This window comes from Diachasma alloeum, unplaced genomic scaffold (assembly GCF_001412515.2).
Source record: "Diachasma alloeum isolate Michigan unplaced genomic scaffold, Dall2.0 Dall_scaffold_00371, whole genome shotgun sequence".
Taxonomy (NCBI): domain Eukaryota; kingdom Metazoa; phylum Arthropoda; class Insecta; order Hymenoptera; family Braconidae; genus Diachasma; species Diachasma alloeum.
Genome location: NW_021680510.1, coordinates 1,488,083 through 1,510,783, shown reverse-complemented (window position 1 = coordinate 1,510,783; position 22,701 = coordinate 1,488,083). Strand labels below are relative to the sequence as shown.

Here is a 22,701-nt window from a genome sequence, read left to right as displayed (position 1 = left end):
CTACTTGGTCTTCAAAAATCAATTGGACGCTCATTTGATTTCCAATTGCGAAAATTCCAAAACTACAATCAACTACAAACGATTGCAGTTAAGAATCCCACGTCATGTCAAATACAACTATGAAATAGTTCCTAACTGTTCAAAAAAAACCGATTGAACGTTTATTGCGATTCCGATCGTAAAATTCCCAGAACTACAATCAACTACAAACGATTGCAGAGAAGCCAATGTCATTCCAACTGTAACTATGAAATAGTTCCTAACTCTATTTCAAAAACGGATTGAACGCTCATTTCAGTTCGGATTGGAAAAATTCCAAAACTACAATTAATTAGTAATCAAGTATGAACGTTGGTTCATAAAGATCTTCTTTTCTTATTGATTTTTTTTCACTGTGAGAAATACCTACAAACGAATTCTTCTACATATCTGAATTCTACACCACCCTTTTTTCTCGGTGCATTGAAAATATGTGAGTACTACAAACGACTACAAACCATTTTAGACAGGAATCCGAGCTCATTTTGGCTATAGCTGTCAACAAATTCCTACTTGGGTTCCAAAAATCGATTGGATGCTCGTTTGAGTTTGGATTGGAAAAATTTCAAAACTACAATTGAGTATGAACGTTGGTTCATAAAGATCTTCTTTTCTTTTTGATTTTTTTCACTGTTAGAAACACCTACAAACGAATTCTTCCACGTATCTCAATGCTACACCACCCTTTTTTCTCGGTGCATTGAAAATCTGGGAGTACTACAAACAACTACAAACCATTTTAGACAGGAATCCGAGCTCATTTTGGCTATAGCTGTTACCAAGTTCCTACTTGGGCTCCTAAAATCGATCAGATGCTCATTTGAGTTCGGATTGGGAAAATTCCAAAACTACAATCAAGTATGAACGTTGGTTTATAAGGTTCTTCATTTTTTTCACTGTTAGAAACAACTACAAACAAATCGTTCTACATATATCAACTGTCTGCCACCCCGTTTTCTCGGTGCATTGAAAATTTGTGAGCACTACAAACAACTACAAACGATTTTAGACAGGAATCCGAGCTCATTCTGGCAATAGCTTTCAATCAGTTCCTACTTGGTCTCCAAAAATCGATTGGACGCTCATTTGATTTCCGATTGCGAAAATTCCAAAACTACAATCAACTACAAACGATTGCAGATAAGAATCCCACGTAATCTCAAATACAACTATGAAATAGTTCCTAACTGTTAAAAAAAATCGATTGAACGTTTATTGCGATTCCGATCGTGAAATTTCCAGAACTACAATCAACTACAAACGATTGCAGACGAGAATCCAATCTCACTCCAGCTCTAACTATGGAATAGTTCCTAACTGTATTTCAAAAACGAATTGGACGCTCAATTTCAAACTACAAACAAGAAAAACGTTACTACTATCACGAGTAGCTCAAAATCTATCAATTATGAAATTTTGGTTCAAATCCAACCAAGTGGGGTGCCCACTTCACGGAGCTCTCGCTATCTCCAATAGTGCGAATGATAATGAATTTTTATTAATCACGGATGATATATGGACGCCGGCCGATGGGACAAGCTCTCGGGTCCATACGGGGCATGGTCGCCGTCCACACAGAGACGCATCTGCGCACACCAATCAGAGTTGAACAAATAAAATTGGCGGGAAATTCTTGCGATCTAATTAGTTATACGGATGCGTGTCCGTATAAATCTGTTCCATATGGACAGTCATCCTCAAACCCAGCAAATTTTAGGCTAATGCCATCGAAATGCCTCTCTCTCTCTTTGGGGTGCTTCAGGGAATACAGAAATTGTTACTGACAAACAGGAAGTCTTATTTCGGTTAGGAATTTGAGTGGATTGTATCGCGAATGGATTTATTTTTATTTTCGACATTTTTATAGCTAAGTTCATTAGTACCAAATCATTCTTGTGATTGACTTGCAATTATTCAACTGAACGAATTTGTTATTTCTCATTTTTACGAAAATTCTTCAACCTGAGAATCCTCTTTCTAAATAACGGGAGTGCGAATGTATATGTGTGTTAAAATATGAAATCTCTTAATAACTTCGATTTGATTTTTAATTCCAAATATTTTTGAATAAACAAAATTATTATTCATTATTATGGCTTCCGGATGGATGCCGCGTCTAGATTCCGTTTTTTACTGACGTTGCACAAACATTTCACTCTGCATCACTAGGGCTAGGTGATATAATATCGGAGCAACCTCGACCTGATGATACAGACTGAGATGTTTATGAAACGTTGGCAAAACCTGAATGTAGACGCGGCATTCATCCGGAAGCCATAACAATGAATAATAATGTTAGCCACGACAGTCTCAAAACTCGAACAAAATTATTATTACCTCGACGTCAAAACATAATTATCACGTGTTCTTAAATTTATTTCTACGAAATCGGCCGCGCCTGCTACACACGCGCCTTCTCATCTCCTCACGTAGTGACGCTTCGGTTTCAGTCTTACGTTACGCTTATTCGAGATTTTCCAGATATTTCGAGATCGATTTCCTTTCTCCTTTTTACGATAGGAGGATAGGATTATACTATCGACTTTTCCTTCGACTCTCCTAAATACAGGTAACGGAATTTATGATATTCAATTATCCTTGTTCTTGGATGCTACTATTCATTGCTAAACAATTATTCATGTATTCTTTGATCAACAGATGATATTTTTCGGAATAGGTAGATACTGGTATTCCTCATATAAAAGCAAAAAATTCTACAAGGATGAGTTCATCAACTCACTTGCAATTTCATGATGATATTAATTAATAATTTCTATTGAAAAAAACTCACGGATAAGTTATGTAATTTTCACAAGAAATCGGTAAAAAACTGATAGTATTTTCGACAAAGTTTCCTCGCGAGTGTCCTAGAATTTTTTATGGATTCATTTCATACGCATTTGGATGAAACTTGTGAGACGCTCTATTTTCACCAATAAAATGCTCTGCAGATAGAGTCCCTCGATGATTTCCACCGGGCCCCTCCACGGAGAGAAAAGTTGGATAAGAATTACGTAGAAAATCGTGGCAAATTTTACTGTACAAAAGGTAATCGCGGAGTGAAATATAATTCAATGAAAAAATACCTGTTTGTGGAGGATATTTTATGATTTACTTGGCAAAACACGCACGGGTTCGAGCCTATTCGACAGAAGGCATGTGACCTTACTTTTTGCGTTATCAGTTTTTCTTTATTTCTACCAACGCCATTCGTAGTAAGCTTCTGAATGAACCAACCTTCAATGCTGTAAAAACTATAATAATTCATTTGTTCTCCAGTTATCGTGTGTAAAAGAACTTTCAGATTTTTATCTATAAATTTCATCGTATTTATGTTGAATTTTCTAAAAATTAATCACCAAAAATCCAAGTTGTCACCTACATACAGACATGAACCTAAAAACAGAATTTCTTCACGTTTCATAACATTCTAGACCATTTGCAATAAAAATTGGAAAATTGAAAAATCGGTCGAATGCAAGGCTCTCATTCGAAAAAAATCCATCTATAAGTGTAAAAATTATCCTCCTATACAGTAAAAGTTCCCACATCGGTAGAGTATTTTTTTTTCTTGCACCCATCTGAAGATCATGGGGACGAATGCAAGTAAAATTTTATCGAGCGCGTTCGGTAAAAAACCAGTCTCCGTTACAGAAAAATTATGCGCAATATTGAGCAATCATGGACATTCATTGGCATAATTTTTGATAGAATACAGGGCAAATTTTCCGGTTTTGGCACAAATTACCCACACGTTCAGTAAATTTTTCCGAGCTAATGGGGAAAATTCACTATTTATCTCGCATTTTTTGCCTGATATAGAGTGAAAAAGTTCTGAAAATCGTAATTGCTCCACGATTAGTTGACTTCTTCGGTAATTCTCCAACTTTTTTCTGCGTGTCCTTATCATAGTTATTCACAAAATCATTTAGAAAACATTTACTTACCGCTCTCCAGAAATCCCTTCTCCAGCATTTGCGGGAAGAGCTCCTCGTGGATTTTCACATCGAAAAGTTTGTCATAATGTTGTTCTCTGGCGAAAAACCAGTCTCCTCCTGACTTCAAAAGAAATACCATCAGGAAATACTGTTCCTCCTTCCTTAAAGTCAATATGTTGAACACAAAGCTCCTCTCCTCTTCATTGAAATACCCGTAATTCATGGGTATAGAGAAAACCGAACAGATGATTTCAAAAAATAACTCAAAACGTTCATCGTCAGGTAGAACAACGTCTCGAAGGTTATATTTATTCCCATCAAAATTTGGTCTTTGATCTCCCCATTCAAATTGGAAGTTCTTCGTTGAATAAATTTCTTCCAAATAGAATTCATTTGTAGTCCCTGCTTGTTCAGCCCTTTTCAGGTTCTTCACCAAATTTTCGGGAGAACAATGGCTCTCAATTGCGGGTGGCATTTCCCGAGGCTGCAGTGATCTTATGTTGACACTCTCTCGACTTTTCGAACAACTGGGTAAATTTTCTAAAACTGACTTCCTGTTTTCGTGGCTTTGTTGTGGAATTACAGGTATTTTAGGGCTGCAATTCATTCTTTCTTCTGCCTGAAAATAATTCAAGTTATTCAGCTGTGCTGATGTGTTCGGAGCAATTTCGGAAAAAGTTGCGCCATTTTTGACGTAAGGAGTTTGAGGTTTCGAAGGAAAATTTATTTTTGTTTCGAACTGTTCTGTTGATTTCACCGTCTGAGAAGGGTACGAGTCCAACTCCGAGAATTCCTGAAGCAATATTATTTCATCAGTCTGGTTATCTACCGGGTTTTCGTCTCCCTCTTCAAAATAATCTTCCGATAACATCACTTCCTCTTTTATGACACTTTCCAGACCCTGTACTGGGTCTGTTTCTTGCATTGGCACATTTTTTTTCTCCGCATTCCCTTCCCTCACTACGGGTGCAGAAGAAAACTGTCCCTCGCTTGTATATGATGGTTCAAGGGACCCCCTGCATCCCAAAATTTCCGGACCTCTTACATTTCTTGAAATCAATGTTCTGTGTCCTTGAGTTTTTTCTAGGGTTACAGAAGTTTCTTTTTCACCGTTATCCTTTTCTTGGCCAGAAGAATGAAAATTTACGGAGTTGAAAGATTTCGACGTGTCCGTGAACTTTTTTGTGGGAGACATTTGGTGGTGCGGAGGGGCACTTTCAGTGAGTTCCATTCTTCCCTGTGAAATTTCCCGAAAAGCGTCAGGGTTTTCAAAATCAAAGTCTTCATCTGATGACATTGGTTCCTCTTTCGGAATGTAAAGAGGCATCGGTTGGGGAATTAATTCCACCACGGATTCCTCTGATAACGTTCTGGATCTCTTTTGCATGCCATCGAATCCTCTCGAGGTCGACGGAGGAAACTCTTGGAAAATACTCTGATTGCTCACAACTGCCGACGTTCCGGTGATTTTTAGACGTTTTTCGGGCCTCTCTGAAGGTATAAACTCCGCAGGATGTTTCCGATTTCGAAATTCAGCTGAATTTCTTCCTGAAAATTCACTCCCTGAAGGAGTATTAACGTCCACAAGTTCAAGTGGGACTTGATCCGCTAAGTATGAGTTCGAATTATTCGGAAATTCACCAGACTCCGATGTTAGATCCGTCCGACAGTAGAGCGGGGACACCACCCCCGATGGTTCTTTTGGTGGCGACTTTTTTCTTCCCTAGAGTAACAAAGGGTGAGAAAAGTGTCAGGAAAAAAGTTGAAATTCTATGGATAATTCAGTGGTAATTTTCAAAAAAAAACATCGACCTTAATTCAGGGAGAAAAAACAACCCACGCGACAGAAGCCATTTGACAGATTACATTAATTAATAATACAATTACATTTGTCATTCTGCTGGGCTGTCGCTACTGTGTCTCCTGCATACCCAACCTATGTATCTAAATATACATATCAGCGCGTTGCAACAGTGCAGTGAACGATCAATTTTCAATATGAATTTTCAATATGAAACACTTAATCGTGAGAAACTAATCAAATTGGACTTCTCAATACAACATATTGTATTGACATATTTTATATAGAAATTCTTTGGCCCAGATGTTCGAAATTTTTGTTTGATTTTTTTAATGAGAAAAAAATGAAGTGAAATAAACGTAAAAAATTTATGTCAAGGAATTCCTATGGGGAATATCATAGTAGAACAATAACAGAATCTTTAATAATTTAATTGCATTTCTGTTATTACTGATTAATTATAGGATTTTGTTCATTAGCTTGAATACTATTAGATATTTTGATTTTTTTTGCAAGTCAATTTTCTTTTAAACATGAAGTATCGCAGTAATGAGTGAATTTTTACGAAGATACCAACAGAGTTTTGCAAAAATTTAGTTACTTACAAAAACCATTAAAACACAAGATACAATTTATCGAATAAATTACAGGTATAAGCAATTTTTGTTGAATCACGAATTACATCAATTATAGGGGATGTCTGACGAAGATGTTGGCAGGCAGACGAAGATGTACCACAAAATTCCAACAATAACGCAGATTGAAAATTTTGAGCTGTATCATAGAGAAAGGGATTCGGATGCTCCAGGTAGCGCGCAATCTTCAAACGCATTTGAAGACATGCTGAATACTTCGGATGAAGATGGAGACTTTCGACATTCAAAATCCAGGATTGGATCATGCGTTATATAGTTTTTATCCCCAACATACTGCTAGACGAATTTATTTACTATCAAGGAATAAATTTTTCTATCAGTATAATATCTAAATGATTTTTGTATAGATTTTGAACCGGAATAAAAGTGACAATTGATTATACACTTTGTATTCTTAATTCGAAACGATATATACCGATATAAAAGTTTACGCGGCAATGTAGGGACCTACTACTGCAGGCGCGCATCTAAACGTACGGAACTGAAAGGTTCCCGCTCAAACCATCCACAGCGCTATTCCGCGGGAAAATGAACGCGCACATCTGAACGTACGGAACTGAAAAGTTCCCGCGCAAACCATCCATAGCGCTATTATTTCCTAGCTGTTGGATTGTGTCTAACATCGCAACCTAGCAGCTAGCCGATTGCAAGTCGCAATTTCTACCGGGCATGGAATTCCAAATTTTTGAGCAGCAGAAAGACAAGAATTCCTCAACTTACGTGAATTCTTGTGATTTCTATCAATTTTCATATCGTAATTGGACTGAAATTTACAGTTTTCATTTATTTTTTCATCAGATTGTGAATATTCAATGCCAAAATTCCTTAAAATTTGAATGCGACGGTGACTTGATTCAATAAAAGACACTGTAACTTGACGAAAATTCTTAAATATCTTTAAAAATTTATAATAGTGTGGGCTTGAATTTATCAATGACGATATCAATGAAAATACGAACCATCTTGACTATTTTTGAAACACTGTCTCCTTCAGACGCTTAAATCACTTTATAGCAGGTTGATTCTCCAGCACTGTGTACTATGCTACTGTACTTGCACTATAAATTGTTCAAATCAAAAGGAAAAAAACACAAGAAGTCAGGGCGGGAAACTTCGAAAACAGAGAGGCTTAATATCCGTTGTAGTTTTCTTGACGCTCGGAAGCTTTCTGAACTGCGAATACATCCGCGCACTGGATGGTGAAACAGGAAGTTCCCCTTCTCCATTTCTGGAGTCGAAAGAAGATGTAGAGAGGGGAGAGTGCACGGTCCTGGTCCTAATTCTTCGGGAAAGAAGGAGGAAAAATCTTTATTGTTTTTAAAATAATAACTACTTGTAGGATCGAAAACTTGTGACGTTTTTCGTTGAAACTGAAATAATTGTTGAAAATAAGTCTGAATATTACATTTGTACTGCATGGTGCTGCCACCGAACAATTACTTTTATAATTACTCGCGTAGCAACTGCAGTTGCACGTTTTCTATTACTACTTGAGCATAATTTTCCTTGGAAATGATATAAAATGGGCTGAAACGTAAAAATACGAAGTTTGAGGACCATGTGTGTATGTACGCCTATCCACTTGGTGGTCAAATGTTATAAAATAGAAGAATTAATCCCTCAAATATGGGGTTCATAATATGTATATGGGCCCCTCTCGCTCTTGTTTCCCAGGCCGGGGTCTGTATACTATAGAGATCCTTACCCCGCGACAAGAACATTGCATTATCTGCATCAATTATGAAGATATTTTCATTCTGTTAAAAGAATCATAAAGGTGAATAAATGATCGTCAATATGGAATCTTGAAAATTTTTTAAATTTGAGTTCAACTCCTTAATTTTTACGCAATTAAAAAAATTTTATTCTCTGTCGCTCCGGAACTTCGAGGATCTCGTTTATCGAGGAAATATTGATAAAAAAATCTGAAATAATTCTACAATATAGTTCAATTCGTTCTTTAACAGCGCCCGCATGAATTTGTTATTTTTATCCATATTTACATTTGTTACGCATAAAAATGGATATAATGCTATCTTTTTTTCCCAAAATCAGTCCACAAAGGCGATTCTAGGGTCAGTTTATTCGCTATTTTTCAATCAAAACTGTAAAATTCCAATTCTTTAAACTAATTTGTTTCTGAAATATCAATTGTTATAAATAATGGCTAGAACGCTTCGCCCGCTGCACGTAGTGGGGACGCGCCATGCGTGCGTGTGTGCCTTACTCGACGACGACAGTGTCACATATCAAAACACAGGCCCTGCGTTTAGTTGTTCCGATCTGCATGTTTTGCGGGCGTTGCAAACACAAGGCACGACGAAATTGCACAGATTCTGAAATACGTAATCTTTTAGAAGACACAGATTTCCCAAACACAAATTCTGAAAGTGATTAGAAGAATGGTAAATAGCCCAGTAGCGATGATTCTGACGAGAGTGAGGTAATTGCATTATTGAATAAGATTTGGATGCAATTTGGAGGAGTTGGGAGGCGGGGGGTTTCACAAAACTTGGGAAAAAGAAGACATCAGTCTATTACTGCGAGGTCTGGGACTCTGTTTTGAAGATTGTTTTGAGATTTATCATACAAAAGAAAATTTTTGAAAGGCTTGAAACCAAAAATTTTTCAAGTTATGTGTTTTATGCAGTTACGTGTAACAGAGTGAAAATACATCAGTAGTTATGGGCATTATTCCTGTGATTTAGAAAATTCCCTTTTCCCCACGGGAGAACACGTGGTTCGAGGGTTCATACACTTAGAGAAAAACAAACACGTTGTCAAACAAGTTTTGGGCCAACAAAATTACTAGTTGAAAATTGCCAAAAAAGAATTTGTTTGATTCGAATTTCAAAGTCCCAAACATGAATAATTGCTCTGCTTTCGACGACAACAAAATATTTGGATCAAGAGGTGGATAATTCACACCCGACGGTGCCTTTTTAGGATGGAACTATCTCATGGAGAAAAATTTATCAACAAATATTTTATCCCTAAGTTACACGATTTCTATCATATCATTTTTATTGTTTCATTTGATGATTCATTTTTTGTCTGTGATTATTAGACAATCGAAACGAAAAACTACTATCCTTCGTTTCGCATAAATCAAAGATTTTTCGGAAGCAAAATACATATGGGAGTATCGAATAACGAAGGAGTAGTGCTAGAAATGGCATTTATGTCATTAGGCCCGATAAACCGCGATTCTAACCTCGCTTCGCTAAAATATCGTATGTCACACGGCGATAAACTCACATTCGCCAGATAATACTTTTATCGCCTTATGACATAAGATACTATTCTTGTGTGTACAGAAAATGCAATTTTTTTCAACTACTGAATCTATTTTTTCACACACCTGCACGGAAAGTTCGTACTTTGCTCCCTGATGAGCGGGAGGAAAGTGAGTACTTCCCGCCCTCGGGTGGAAAGTTGCTCCCAAGGGCGGAAAATCTTGACTTTCCGCCCGAGGACGGAAAGTACTCACTTTCTTCCCGCTCATCGAAGAGCAAAATACGAGCTTTCCTTTGCAGGCGTGTTAAAAAATAGCATGTGCACCTCGGGCGGGAAAACATGACTTTCTGTCCTTGATGCACAATATATTATTTTTTTACCAGTGTAGGCATAATTTACGTTTTGTTAAACGTAAATTGTGTTTTGCTGAACGTAAAATACGCTTCGTTTAGGCGTAATTTACGTTTTAATAAACGTAAAACACACTTCGTTTAGGCGTAATTTACGTTTTGATAAACGTAAAATACACTTTTCCGTCCCGGTGGGCGCAAAGTTACATTTCCCTCCCGCGAAAACTCTGACTTTGCGCCTACGCCGAGACGGAAAATCGCGTTCTAACCACGGGAAGTAAAATAAGGACCCTCAGCCGCATGCTTACCACCCTCGCCTTCGGCTGGGCTGGTAATTGCACTGGCGGCTGAGGATCCTTTATTTTCCCTCCCTAGGTTAGAAATATACTATTTTAAAGCCTAAGTTCCGATTTTTATGAGAAAAAAAGCCATCAGACATCATATTGACGTTAAGCAAAACGTAATTTACTGGCGTAATTTACGTAATTTACTGACGTAATTTAATGGAATTTAACAAAACGGAATTTACGTTTAGGTTTTTCTGTGTGTATTTCAGAGGGCTAGTACTTCCGAAATACATAGTGAGCTGTAATTTTGAATCCTTATCTGATAGGCTTGTCATAACCTGATAAGGCTTATCCTTGACTTACCAACGCCGTTGGTCGCACCGTGAGCGCGGCGCCGCATAGCGAACATATCGACAACGATCAATGGGAAAAATCTAAAAGATCTATAATCAACATTAGAGCATCACTGAACGAACTACAGAATCTTTAATACAAGCATTATCGTTAAATATTTATTTTGTGATATCTGCCTGAAAAGCTTACTTTTCGAAACGGTTCAATATGCCTAAAGTGATTGTTTTCCGCACGACGTGCGTAGAGTTCACAAGCATGCGTAGAGTGAATTTCGAGTGCGTGAAGCGAAGCTTTACTTTACACTCTCGATATTTCCTTTACGCACGCTCCTGACCTTTAGGCACTCGTACACACAAACAATCACTTTACCCCCACTACCGTTCTGAAGTACACGGAGAGGAATGTCTTTTAGAGAAATTCTAGTGCCATAGCACGGGAAAAGAGGCGGATTGCGATTTTTTCCAGTACTCGCACTAGAATTTTTCTACACTGATAGAATGATTCATTTATTCCAAACGAGATTCGTTAACTATTAACGAATGGTAGAGTTGAATATGACCAAATAAATATTCGTTAATAGTTAACGAATGGTTCACTTGAATGGCGAAAGTCAAATCAAACAAGGCTCCTCAAATATACATTCGTTAACTATTAACGAATGAACATTTGGTGGGACCAAATAGACCCTAACCTCCAATCAAAATCCACTCGTTAACAATAACTAATCGGTTCTATCAGTGTAGAAAATTTCTCTCCGTGTAAACTCGGCAGGTATCACAAAAAATAGGATGTGTTACATGTGTGTGCGCTGAAGTGCAACTTTACACACTACTAACATAATATACTATTTCATCATGCTGTGACGAAAAATGAACTTTTCGACACGCTCCGCGTGCCTAAAAGTCCAATTTCCGCCACATTGTGATGAAAAATATTGTTCGTAACTCGTGAAAAAATGTTTTTTAGCTCGTGAGATTATATGACTCGCCTTCGGCTCGTGATATAATCCCTTGTGACGTGACTCGCCTTCGGCTCGTGATATAATCCCACGAGCTAAAAAACATTTTTTCACGAGGTACGAACAATATTTTTCATCACAATGTGGCGGAAATTGGACTTTTAGGCACGCGGAGCGTGTCGAAAAGTTCATTTTTCGTCACAGCATGATGAAATAGTATATTATGTTAGTAGTGCGTAAAGTTCCACTTCAGCGCACACACATGTAACACATCCTATTTTTTGTGATACCTGCCGAGTTTACACGGAGAGAAATTTTCTACACTGATAAAACCGATTAGTTATTGTTAACGAGTGGATTTTGATTGGAGGTTAGGGTCTATTCGGTCCCACCAAATGTTCATTCGTTAATAGTTAACGAATGTATATTTGAGGAGCCTCGTTTGATTTGACTTTCGCCATTCATATATTCGCCATTCATAGGACTTTCGCGAGTCATATAATCCCTCGTGACGTGACTCTCCTTCGGCTCGTGATATAAACCTCCCACTCGCCAAAAAACACTTTTTTGCACTCGTTACGACATATACTATTTTGTGATACCTGCCTGAAAAGTGCACTTTTCGAAACGGTTTAGTGTGCGTAAAGTGGTTGTTTTTGGCAGGGTGTGCGTGAATGAATATCCACTTAGGCAAATTTCTGCAGGGCTTCTGTAGGACTTCAAATTTCTGTAGAGCTCCAAAACAATGTTATTCAAAAAATTGTAAAAAGTCGGTAAATTGTAAAAGACCAACGGGATGTCAGAAAAATTTGACCCTTCTAAATGCTTTGCTTGCCACTCTCGTTTTACCTTTGGTATTACAGTGGAGTATTTCAATTCTGATTGAAGACCGGCGTCCAATGCTGAAAAGCTCGATTGCCGATACTAATTCAACATTGGACGTTTGACTCTTCTGCCCTGGATGCTTTAGGGATCTCCTGAGTAATTTTGGCCACAAAACGACAATGTGCTAGCGAACTGGATAAGTCTTTTTTTTTTTCTTCTCGTATACTTGGGAATATCTATTTGTGTATTGTTATCTATACCGATACTCAATTGCAATTTATTCCAGAGTTTATGATAATAGACACCTTAACTTTTTATTACATACACAATAATTTCCACAATTATGATCTATAATACTTCTATGAATCGATTCTGCAATATCTTCAATGGGTTTGATTATTGGATCCAGTTGCAACTGCACGACCAGACCCCTGCGTTTGAAGAATAATGATTGAGTAGGTGAGTGCAGAAGAAAATATCTGCAAAAAAAACGTATTCCAATCCATTTATTACTGCGTATAACTTGGAATATTGTAAATGACGACGAAATAAGAGAAAATGGAATATTTTATAATCCCTGCTAGAAAAGCTCACTCCGCGGGGCGGCTTAGTGGGCACAAAACATTTGTTTTCTGCACGATGTGTGCGAAGTTCAGAGCACACAGAGTAGGTACAGTAAATTATTATACACAAACCTTCGCTTTATGCCCTCGTAATTTGCTTTCACACGACCGTGAATTTTACGCACTCTGTGCAAAAAAGGAAATGCTTGATTTATTAACGCTTCATTTATTCATTTTACACCCGTTGCAATCCCAGAAAATGAGTTCAATAGATATGACAAAAAAATGGGATGTGTTACGTGGGTGTACGAAAAAGTCGAACTTTAAGCATTGGTAACACAGTATACTACTTTGTAATACCTGTCTGGATTTCTACTAGGGCATTCAAATCAGGATTTTAGTAGTACCTAGCAGTTCGCAAACTGGCAAAATGCATAGGACCCAGCTGTTTGCATATATATTTTCGCTTTAGATGTTCTCATATTAAGGACTGCCTTCTTATCCCTTCTGTAATTAATCACCTGACTCTGAGATATGTGCACAGCCTAATGCACGCATCTGGTATTTCAAATTCGCTTCAAAGTCTATGCACTGAATAATGAGAAATGTCCCAACGAAGCCAGGTAACTCCGAAGCTATTGAACTATTTCCTTTAGAAATGCAGAACTTTTTTCTAATAATTGATTTTATTGTCCCATGTTGGGGCCAGCTTGTCTACATATCAATGATGAACTTGTCTGCAACTGAAAATTTTCAACAAATATTTTAATGATGTCTCGTAAACTCAATTTATTCCGATTGTTTGAAGAGTTAACCTGTCAAATTTGTTAAAGTTACTCTTAGGATGAGTCATTCCGACGGTAATCGGGGGTGGATGGGGGAGGGATGCCATGCAGCGCTTTTAGCTCCCATGCTGTAAAGAGGTTTTTCTTAAAATGTGATATAAAAAAATATTGCTTTTCTGAATTATATTTTGTTATGTCAATTTTAATTTTAGTCCTATTGTAATCGTCGTAATTATTAATGAAGTTTATTACATAATTCATTGTGATACTGAACTCCAATAAATGTAGAACACGTAAATACTTGATTTAATAAATTATATTATTAATAATTAATTAACAATATAATGTTAATGTTTGATAAATTATATTAGGCCGAGCTTCGGAGAACTATAGGAAGTAGTGGGGATGAAGAAAGCAAGAGGGGAATTATGCAAACAACTAGGCCGTGCGGTGTTGAAAGTATCCGAATTGCTAGATCCTACTGTACTCCTTCCCCAGAATGTAGTATTTCGATTATTACGTTATGCTAATACTATAATCCGATAAAATGTTTTGTCTCCGACGTTTATGGTCCTTCTTGTCTTTTTTTGAATTCTTTCTATCAAAATACGAGGGTAAAAGTGAAATTTATTCGATATTCCTTCCTTCATTCATTGAAAAAACAATTAATTTCGTATTTGTTCTGAAAGACACCTAAAAATCTTTTTTTTTTAAATAGGATGCATCACGCCTGTGCTACTGCAAGATGATTAATTGTAGCGAAAGAAGAGGAAATTGAAATGAAAAAGTCCCACCGGAAAACAGTCAATTGTCGATTTGAAAAGAGAAAAATGAAATCCATAAAATTTTCAATTTTTAATCTATAGTTGGCTCACCGACTGGAACAACGTGCTGTTCAACGGAAATAATCCATAAGCCGTGAATACAAGGTCTTTGTGCAGGAGTTCCTGTGTGAAACATATCACCTAGAAATAATGAATAACAATGAAAGAAGAATTAGACGGCAATTCATATATTTTAATGATGATATCGAGTCAAGTTACTGATGTAGTCAAGGCATGATCACCAGGGAAGCTATGTAACAGTTCAAACGCAGTTGGCGCTATCTTCTTGAACTAAAATCGGAAAACACCATTGAAAACTATCTTTGAATATAAAATAGTTCGATACTGTGTAATAACCGAAGCGTAAGCGAGTTCACAAAAAAAAGAAATTTGCGATTGTTTTCATAATCCCAAATATTACGAGTGAAATTCTGAGAGCCTTACACAAGCATCAAAGAGGAAAAGTTGAGAGGTAAATATCCTTTGTTACATATAAAGAGTCCAATATTATGAATCACATATAGAAGGTCAAATTAATGTTGAGCTTTTAATATTTAACCCTCAAGTTAGACACTTTATATTTATCTCCCTTGACTCTTAACATTCGATCCTTCCTTTGAAACTCAGCGCATTCAAGGTCCACGTCTAAAGAACTTTATTCGTTGAACCTTAAAAAACTTCAGGAAAATGATTAAAAAAGATAACAATAAAGCGTTAATAACGCTTTAGTAAATGCCTAACCACAAAAATTATAATTTGGAAAAAACTACCAAATCACACCATTATATTCGCAAATATTATATCCATACCCATCATATTGCTTATCTCATTGATATTTTCCCTATTGGCAATCGCAAACTACTTCCATTCCAATGAAATAAATGTGGACGTCCAAATGAAAAGAACTCATTTTGTCGATTCCAGGTTTCGAAATATTCACGTTTTTGTCTCCACAACTCCCATTTAAGACAGTGTTCAATTTTCTTCCTCATTTTCCCTAGCGCCGTGATTTGTCACTCTATCAGGATCACTTTGGGCTTTAAATATAGGGAATGTTATTAATATTTTTAGAGTATATTTTTTTATGTTAACCCTCGATCGCTCTCTCAATGAGCGCCGCGCCGCTCGTTTTCGTTTTTGCTTTCGAATGAAAGCCTCGTGTTTGACCGATTTTTCGATTTTCTAATTTTGATTGCAAATGACCGAAAATGTTATGAAACGTGAAAAAATGATGTTTTAAGGGTTATGCGTATGTGTATGTGACAACTTGGGTTTTTGGTGATTTCACTGCCGGTTGTTTCACGCTGTAGGGGAGGGTGTGCCTGTACCGCCCACCTAAGGGGAAATTCCAGTTTTCTATTTTATATTTCAACATTAGTATAAAAAACGTACTTGTGAGACTTCTTTAACTATTGAACTCGTTATTCTCGAAGTGTAGACGCCTAATTCTCCTTAGAATCCACAAAATTCATTGAAAATAAAAGACAGCGCCTATTGAGCGGTACTACCCGCCGTCGGATAATACCGCTCAGCACGATTCCAATGCCGCTCATAGGACTTTGCGTGTATTGCTCANATTAGTATAAAAAACGTACTTGTGAGACTTCTTTAACTATTGAACTCGTTATTCTCGAAGTGTAGACGCCTAATTCTCCTTAGAATCCACAAAATTCATTGAAAATAAAAGACAGCGCCTATTGAGCGGTACTACCCGCCGTCGGATAATACCGCTCAGCACGATTCCAATGCCGCTCATAGGACTTTGCGTGTATCGCTCACGCTGCAACCTAACCTGTACTCGAGTGCTGTCGAGCAACTACGTGGCCGATCTTATGAGCGGTATTACCAGCTCCACTCGGCGTCAACAAAATTGTTGATAATTATTGACATGAGTGGAGTTTGGAGTTCGAATTGCTCTCAAATTACGCGTGAAAGTACCACGAATCGAATAACCACAGTTTAATATGAGAATTCAGCGTTTGAAACTATCAAAAACCTTAATTACAAGTCCACAAATTTTACACTGTATAAAAGACCTCAAAACTTCGTTATGTGTTTTTTCATATTTAAAGTGGTAAATAAAGTGAAATTTTTCCGACAATCACATCGTATCATCAAATTCTTCATGATCAGAAACAGAAAAAAATTTTCAAGTTGATGGTTGTGGACAAAATCGGGTGAGCGGTACAGGCATCAGCTTCTCTATAGGGGAGGGTGTGCCTGTACCGTTCAGCGAATAATACAGCCCACCCGTATTCCTCAGAATTGGCTGAGATTTTTTTTCCTTTTTAGTACGCAAATGTTTCATAATAACAAGTAATTCCAGCAGAAATTTTCAATTTTCTCCAGTAGAAACATTGTTTAAAAAAATCCAAATCATTTCCTATCGAATTCTTAAAATATTTCGACCCTAGAATTTAAGATTTTTCAAATTTTCAGTTGACCCATAATTGAATGGAGTGCGAAATATGTGTTCGTTATACATTTCTATATCCATTGCGACCTTTGCGATAGCAGAAAAATATCTTCATCAGTTATTATTGGCTAGTTAATCGGCCTCCGCATTTGTGGGTAATGCCGCCCAGGGTTTCTATACGGCTGCTAGATTCTGCAGTTCGAAGGCGGTCAAGTGACAGCTCGATTGTTGGGGTTAGTGGGGGGTGGCCACTGGAACACCGGATAAATTCAGGATAATTTATTATTAGTCACGTGAAATCTTTTTCAAAATGGAGCCAAAGTATAGAATGAAGGATGAAAATAGGAAAAATTATAACAGTTGGTCTGCATTGTTCAAAAGTCATCAACACAAGGTGGGCAGTATTGGACGCATGTTGGGCGGTATTACCCTCAACATTCGATTCCATCACTTATTGGCCGATGGCAATTGCAGGGCATCATTAAATATGTTGAATGTTAATAAAAAATCTGTCCTCTTCACATCTTCCCGTAAAAACCTCAAAGAACCCATTTTAACCGTTTATGACTGCTTGTAGAGAGCGGAGCGAGAAAAAACGACTTTCCTTAGGTGGACGGTACATGCACCAGCTCCCGTACTGTGTATAAGCGCCAATGTGGCAACAGCGCGCTCGGTTTACCCCTACGGCGCAGCGCTAACCGTGCGATGGATGCTAGCGGCCAAATACGAGTGTTCGAGGGTTACACAGAGCAAAAAGGTTGGAAAAAAATTTACAAATTGCCCCGAAAAAAATCGGTTAAAATTAATGATCAAAACGGGGATTAATTTTAAATCAAAATATACTTAATTCTAGAAAAAATATTTTCCGAAATCTAGACAATTTCTTTAATTATTGAGGGATGATTTGACAAGGAGGGGGAGGGGGGAATTGTGAATTGAGAATTCAGAACAAAAAAAAGTTGAGTCAGTGAGTTTTTCAAAAATATCACCGAAACTAAGAGAGATAGCGAATTTTTGCTGAAAATTTGAGGAGGAGGGGGGAGGGAAGTTGTATTGTTAAACTTATTTTATTATTAATTCTCGATGTACAATTCTCCCCTCCCCCTCCTGAATTTTCAGTAAAAATCTGCTATATTGCTTAGTTTCAGAGANTCATGCGAGGGAATTGCCGCAACACGTCGTTTTATTCACCTTGCCATCGACTGGTTGACCGGAAAAATTTGAGAAAAATTGAATTCGTCAATTGAAGTATCTGGAAAATTCTAGTATTTCGTTTTCAATATTGTATCCTTAATTCTGGGAGAAAAAAAATTATTTCCAACAGGTGAACAATTTTTTCCCGTGTTAAATGAAATTGCCTGTTGCGCGACGTTGCTGGGAACTCGCTAAACGCGCCCGGGAAGTGTAGAGTAGATTCGGCAACGCTGGAGCCTAAATAACACGGTGGCACTCTCCCGTGAAGGTGACTAAAGTCGCATTTTCCCGTCAGGTGACCAGACTAGGGTTAAATACCTCGGCCGCAATTTTTTAGTTCAATTTGAAAATTTTCTAAAATTGAGAAAAATTCAGCATTGGTTTTAGAAAATATTTGTTCCTCAAAACAATCCCCAAATTGGTTAGTTTTCATGATCGTACCAAGGATAAAGCTTAAAAATTGGAGTTAAAATCTAGAAACTAGTTTCTAAAGCTAAACCATTTTTTTTCTCTATGTAATAGTTACTTTTAACCCTAGTTTGGTCACTATAGGAAGGAAACACCGCAGAATGTCGTTCTTGTTATCTTCCCATTGACTGACTAAGCAGAATCATCCTAAAAAATTTGAGTTCATTAATTCAAGTGTCTAGAAAATTATAGTTATTTTTTTTAATGATTTATGTATGGAATTCCTCAAGAAAACAAATTAGATCGAACAGACCAATAATTTTTTTCCCATGTTAAATGAAATTGCCCGTTTTGCGAAATTCTGCCGTGTTGTTTTTCGACACCGCTCATGCCTTAACAACACGGCGGTAAATCCCCGCGGAGGTGACCAAAGTCACAAGCTCTCATATGATGACCAAACAAGGGGTTAATGATTATCACAAGATATATAACTTCATATCGACAAAGTCGACCCTTTCACAAGAAACCACAACAAAACAGATAACACTAGATCAAACACAACGCTGGTTGTACCCATATTCTTCCAATAAACAATACAACCGGAAAACTTCATTTGAGAGAAGTTCAATTTGAGAAGTTCAGGCGTTAAATTTAAAAGAAGTTCATGTTACAAAAATTGATTTAAACCGGTTTTTTACGAAGTTTTTCGTACGTACTTTCGCATTCAGCTCTCAACATTTCTTCAATTTCCGCCATATTATTTGGTAGTATTCTTCAATCATAATGGAAGTCAATCTTCAATCATAATATTTGTTCTGTAAACAAATATTACCTACCTCCTTGACAAGTCCTTCAATTTCATGTATCAATCGCCCAGATAGAGAAGTCAATAGTGAGAATGACAAACCTGGCAATATTCTCACGATTAATTCACTGGAATAAAAATGCATTACCATTGTCACCAAGCAATACGCCAAAGTGACGATTAGAAATGTAACATATGCCATCACAAGCAGGATCGGAAATGAGTAGAACTCCGAAATTTCCACCGATAGCTTATACAGCTCTTCATATAGATTTCTGATAGAGTCGAAACTCTCAAGCATCATTTCATTCGTAAACATTCTTCCAGCTACTGTAAATTTGTTCTGAAAGTCATGCGATGAACTTGTCAATTTCGCAAGTCCTCTATTCAACGATTCCATGCGGATCCTCATACTTCTGATAACGGTTGCGTATTGTAGGATGAATGTCATAAGTACAAAGTGAGGGAACAGGTACTTGTACCACCAGATGTACCATAAATATTTGCCGTAATAACCGTATGCCGCATTTTCCATAACAACTTCAGCGATCGACATTATTATGAATATTACAGTGAATGGGATGACATCCTTGAATCCCGTCAACTGAAAAATGTGACGATATTTTTCGAAGAAGTTATCGATCTCGATGAATTTGTTAGCCATCTTGATTAATGAATTTTGCTTCAAAAAGCAATAGATCCAAAGAACAATAACGATCAAACTTCCAAGGATCGTTTGGAAACTCTTCGCATAATCAAACATCATCCACTTGTCTTGAGTATACATCCAACAGTCCAAAATTGGTATGAGATAGTTTGTGTATAAAATGATTCCGATCAAGATAAGGCTCCAAACTCTTGCAAGTCGAGATTTCTGTAGCCGAAGCTCTGTACCTCTCCCCCTTAGCTTAATTCTTTTCACTCCGAATTCGAAGAGGCCGAAGCAATTGCTTAGTATAATGAGGCAGAAGTAGAATTTTTTCTCTCTTTTGTTCATTTCGGTTCCTTTCGAAGTATTCGAGAGCACGCCAACTGCTTCAGCAGTTGAATGGTGATAGTAGTTTTACTTCACGTTTTCATAATCTTGCAAAAAAATCATATTATTTTGTGGCGTGTAAAAGTTATCTATAACGAGGTGAATGTTAATGGTTGCGTGTTTGAACAAGAGTGAGCATTGAATATTGCTCTGCTCACGAAAAATATACAAAATGTAAAATTATTATGTTAGCATACCGCCAAAATTACAGAATTCGATTTATTTTTACAAAATTTTTACATCGTTAAATCTCTTTTATGTTTCAATGTAGTTGTTTTTCAACAATAAACCATATACAATATACGTACGAAAAGATGAGTTACGAGAACACTCAAAACGCTTGATTTTTTACATTGTTTTTTGATAATTCAACGACGGGAAGTAAATAATTCAAATAGTATGAATTTTCTTCATGTTGAATCATATGTTTTACGATTCAATCCTCCGGTATATACTGTAGTGCTTACTCCTCTATTTTATTCATTCATTTATTTATTTGTTTGTTCAAGTTAAGACAGCCGAAACCAATTACAATACTTATAAATGATATGGAAATGATAAACGCATCGCAGTTTATATATTCGTACTACACAATGAATGTGAGAAATATGATAAAATATGTGAGCAGCTCTTATTGAGCAATGATCTCCTTGCCGAGCAAACAACACGGCCGATCTCGTCAGAAGCAGTGACAATGGAAGAAGAATTATACATCGTATCGTGGAAAGGCTAGGACAGAAAACGATGGTGAAAGACGAAGAACTAATTCTTACCCATGAAGAAGATTTGGAGAATCTATATCATCCAGAGGATGACGAGAATGATGATAATCATGATGATGGCGGTTGGCCAACGTCCGATGAGTATGAGCCTCCTGAGGAAAAAAAAGCAAAATCGAACATATTCCCATGGAAACCAAAATGAAGGTGGTTAGGTTAGCGATGCAACATCCGGAGTGGAATCTGGAGTCACTGAAGAGAAGAGGCTCGCGAAGTTTGAAGCGGAAATACCAATTGAAATGTTGGAAAAATGACGTCAAACGTGGAGGAACATACGACGATGACAGAAGTGTTAGAAGCCCCTCCAAATGAATAACAATAAAAAATTATATTTTTCCTATTACTAGTGTATCATTTATATTTTCTTTCTTCTCTTATTTCAAATAATAATTAACAATTATACGATGAAACCGAATGTCAGGAATTATACAATGATTGTACGATATTTCATCATTTAATTTTGTCTATACGATTAAGAAAAAATTTTTAAAAAGTGGGCAGTAGGAGACTCGAACTCGAGACTATTTTTTTTTGTTTAACAATGTTTTTATTCAGATAACAAAATTTATTTACAATATTTACATATATAAAAAGTAGTTAAAAAAATTAATATACAGTATTTAGATTTAATATATAAACTTATGGCTTATTAGCAGCTCTCGAGTTTAAACTTTATTAAGAGAATTTTAATTTTCTATTTTATCTATTAGGAAAATATCTATTGAAAATAATTTTTTTCTTCAATTATGCGCATGGTCACACACGATTGCTATTTGTTTACAACTATGATGCCCAAAAAAATTTTTTAAATGAACGAGATGCACTGTGTGTTTTTAAAAAAAGGCATTAAGTTACTGGCGTAGAGAAGGGTAATAAAAAAAAGATTTTATAATATGCGAATGCTAATTGATGATTATAATAATCATAACAGGGTATCGGGGAACTCGAGACAATCGATTCTATAGGCTTAACGCTGCGCCATGGCGGCTTTGTGATGATTCCAATTTTGGAACTCGTATATATTTTGTGTTTCAAATTTTTCCCTTATTCTTGAGTGTTACACTCTAGAGCTTTGGTGGTGCCATCCTCTAATGGTCCTCTACAACTGGGGGCAGACTCGACAAAATCGGTGACTCACACACCTGAGCGTCTCTTTGTTAGTTTTTAAGATACCCCGTGATTTATCAAAAGTCGCTCAATAGTTATTTTCTTCAATCAGAGACGTTCAAATTTCACTTAGGTTCCCCTTTATTTTCTTGTAACAAATAAATAATGAATATTCTTGACGAATAGAACCAGAATGATGTCTCATCTACTTTTTCATCCGTAAAAAATAAAATTGAAAAAAATTATCAAAATTTTTTATGAAATATTCTGGTACTCTAAAAATGGTAGTATGACTCCCCCCCCCCCCTTCAAAAGTACTTCATCAGTTGAGTGATACTA

General features: G+C 36.7%; 2 protein-coding genes across 2 annotated transcripts in view; both read right to left on the bottom strand.

The window, feature by feature from the left end:
* Window positions 1-4,200, bottom strand: part of LOC107041656 (fanconi-associated nuclease 1 homolog) — a 10,155-nt gene extending 5,955 nt beyond the window's left edge. The window contains exon 1 of the mRNA XM_015262297.1: window positions 3,987-4,200. Coding sequence (XP_015117783.1) covers window positions 3,987-4,200 — 214 coding nt within the window. The remainder of the gene's footprint in view (window positions 1-3,986) is intronic.
* An 8,628-nt stretch (window positions 4,201-12,828) lies between these two features.
* LOC114841392 lies at window positions 12,829-20,437 on the bottom strand. Its single transcript, XM_029126360.1, has 4 exons — window positions 19,472-20,437; window positions 14,837-14,908; window positions 14,669-14,758; window positions 12,829-12,924 (listed from the first exon to the last, which is right to left on the bottom strand). Exons 1-4 carry the CDS (start codon window positions 20,435-20,437, stop codon window positions 12,829-12,831), a joined length of 1,224 nt encoding a protein of 407 aa, XP_028982193.1.
* Between the last annotated feature and the right edge of the window lie 2,264 nt (window positions 20,438-22,701).

Coding starts and splice junctions, on each gene's coding strand:
- LOC114841392 (XM_029126360.1), bottom strand. CDS start 20,437: ATGAACAAAAGAGAGAAAAAATTCTACTTCTGCCTCATTATACTAAGC. Junction 14,909..19,471: donor TTGAAGGACTTGTCAAGGAG/GTAGGTAATATT, acceptor TTCCGATTTTAG/TTCAAGAAGATAGCGCCAAC. Junction 12,925..14,668: donor ACAGCACGTTGTTCCAGTCG/GTGAGCCAACTA, acceptor TTTTTTTTGCAG/ATATTTTCTTCTGCACTCAC.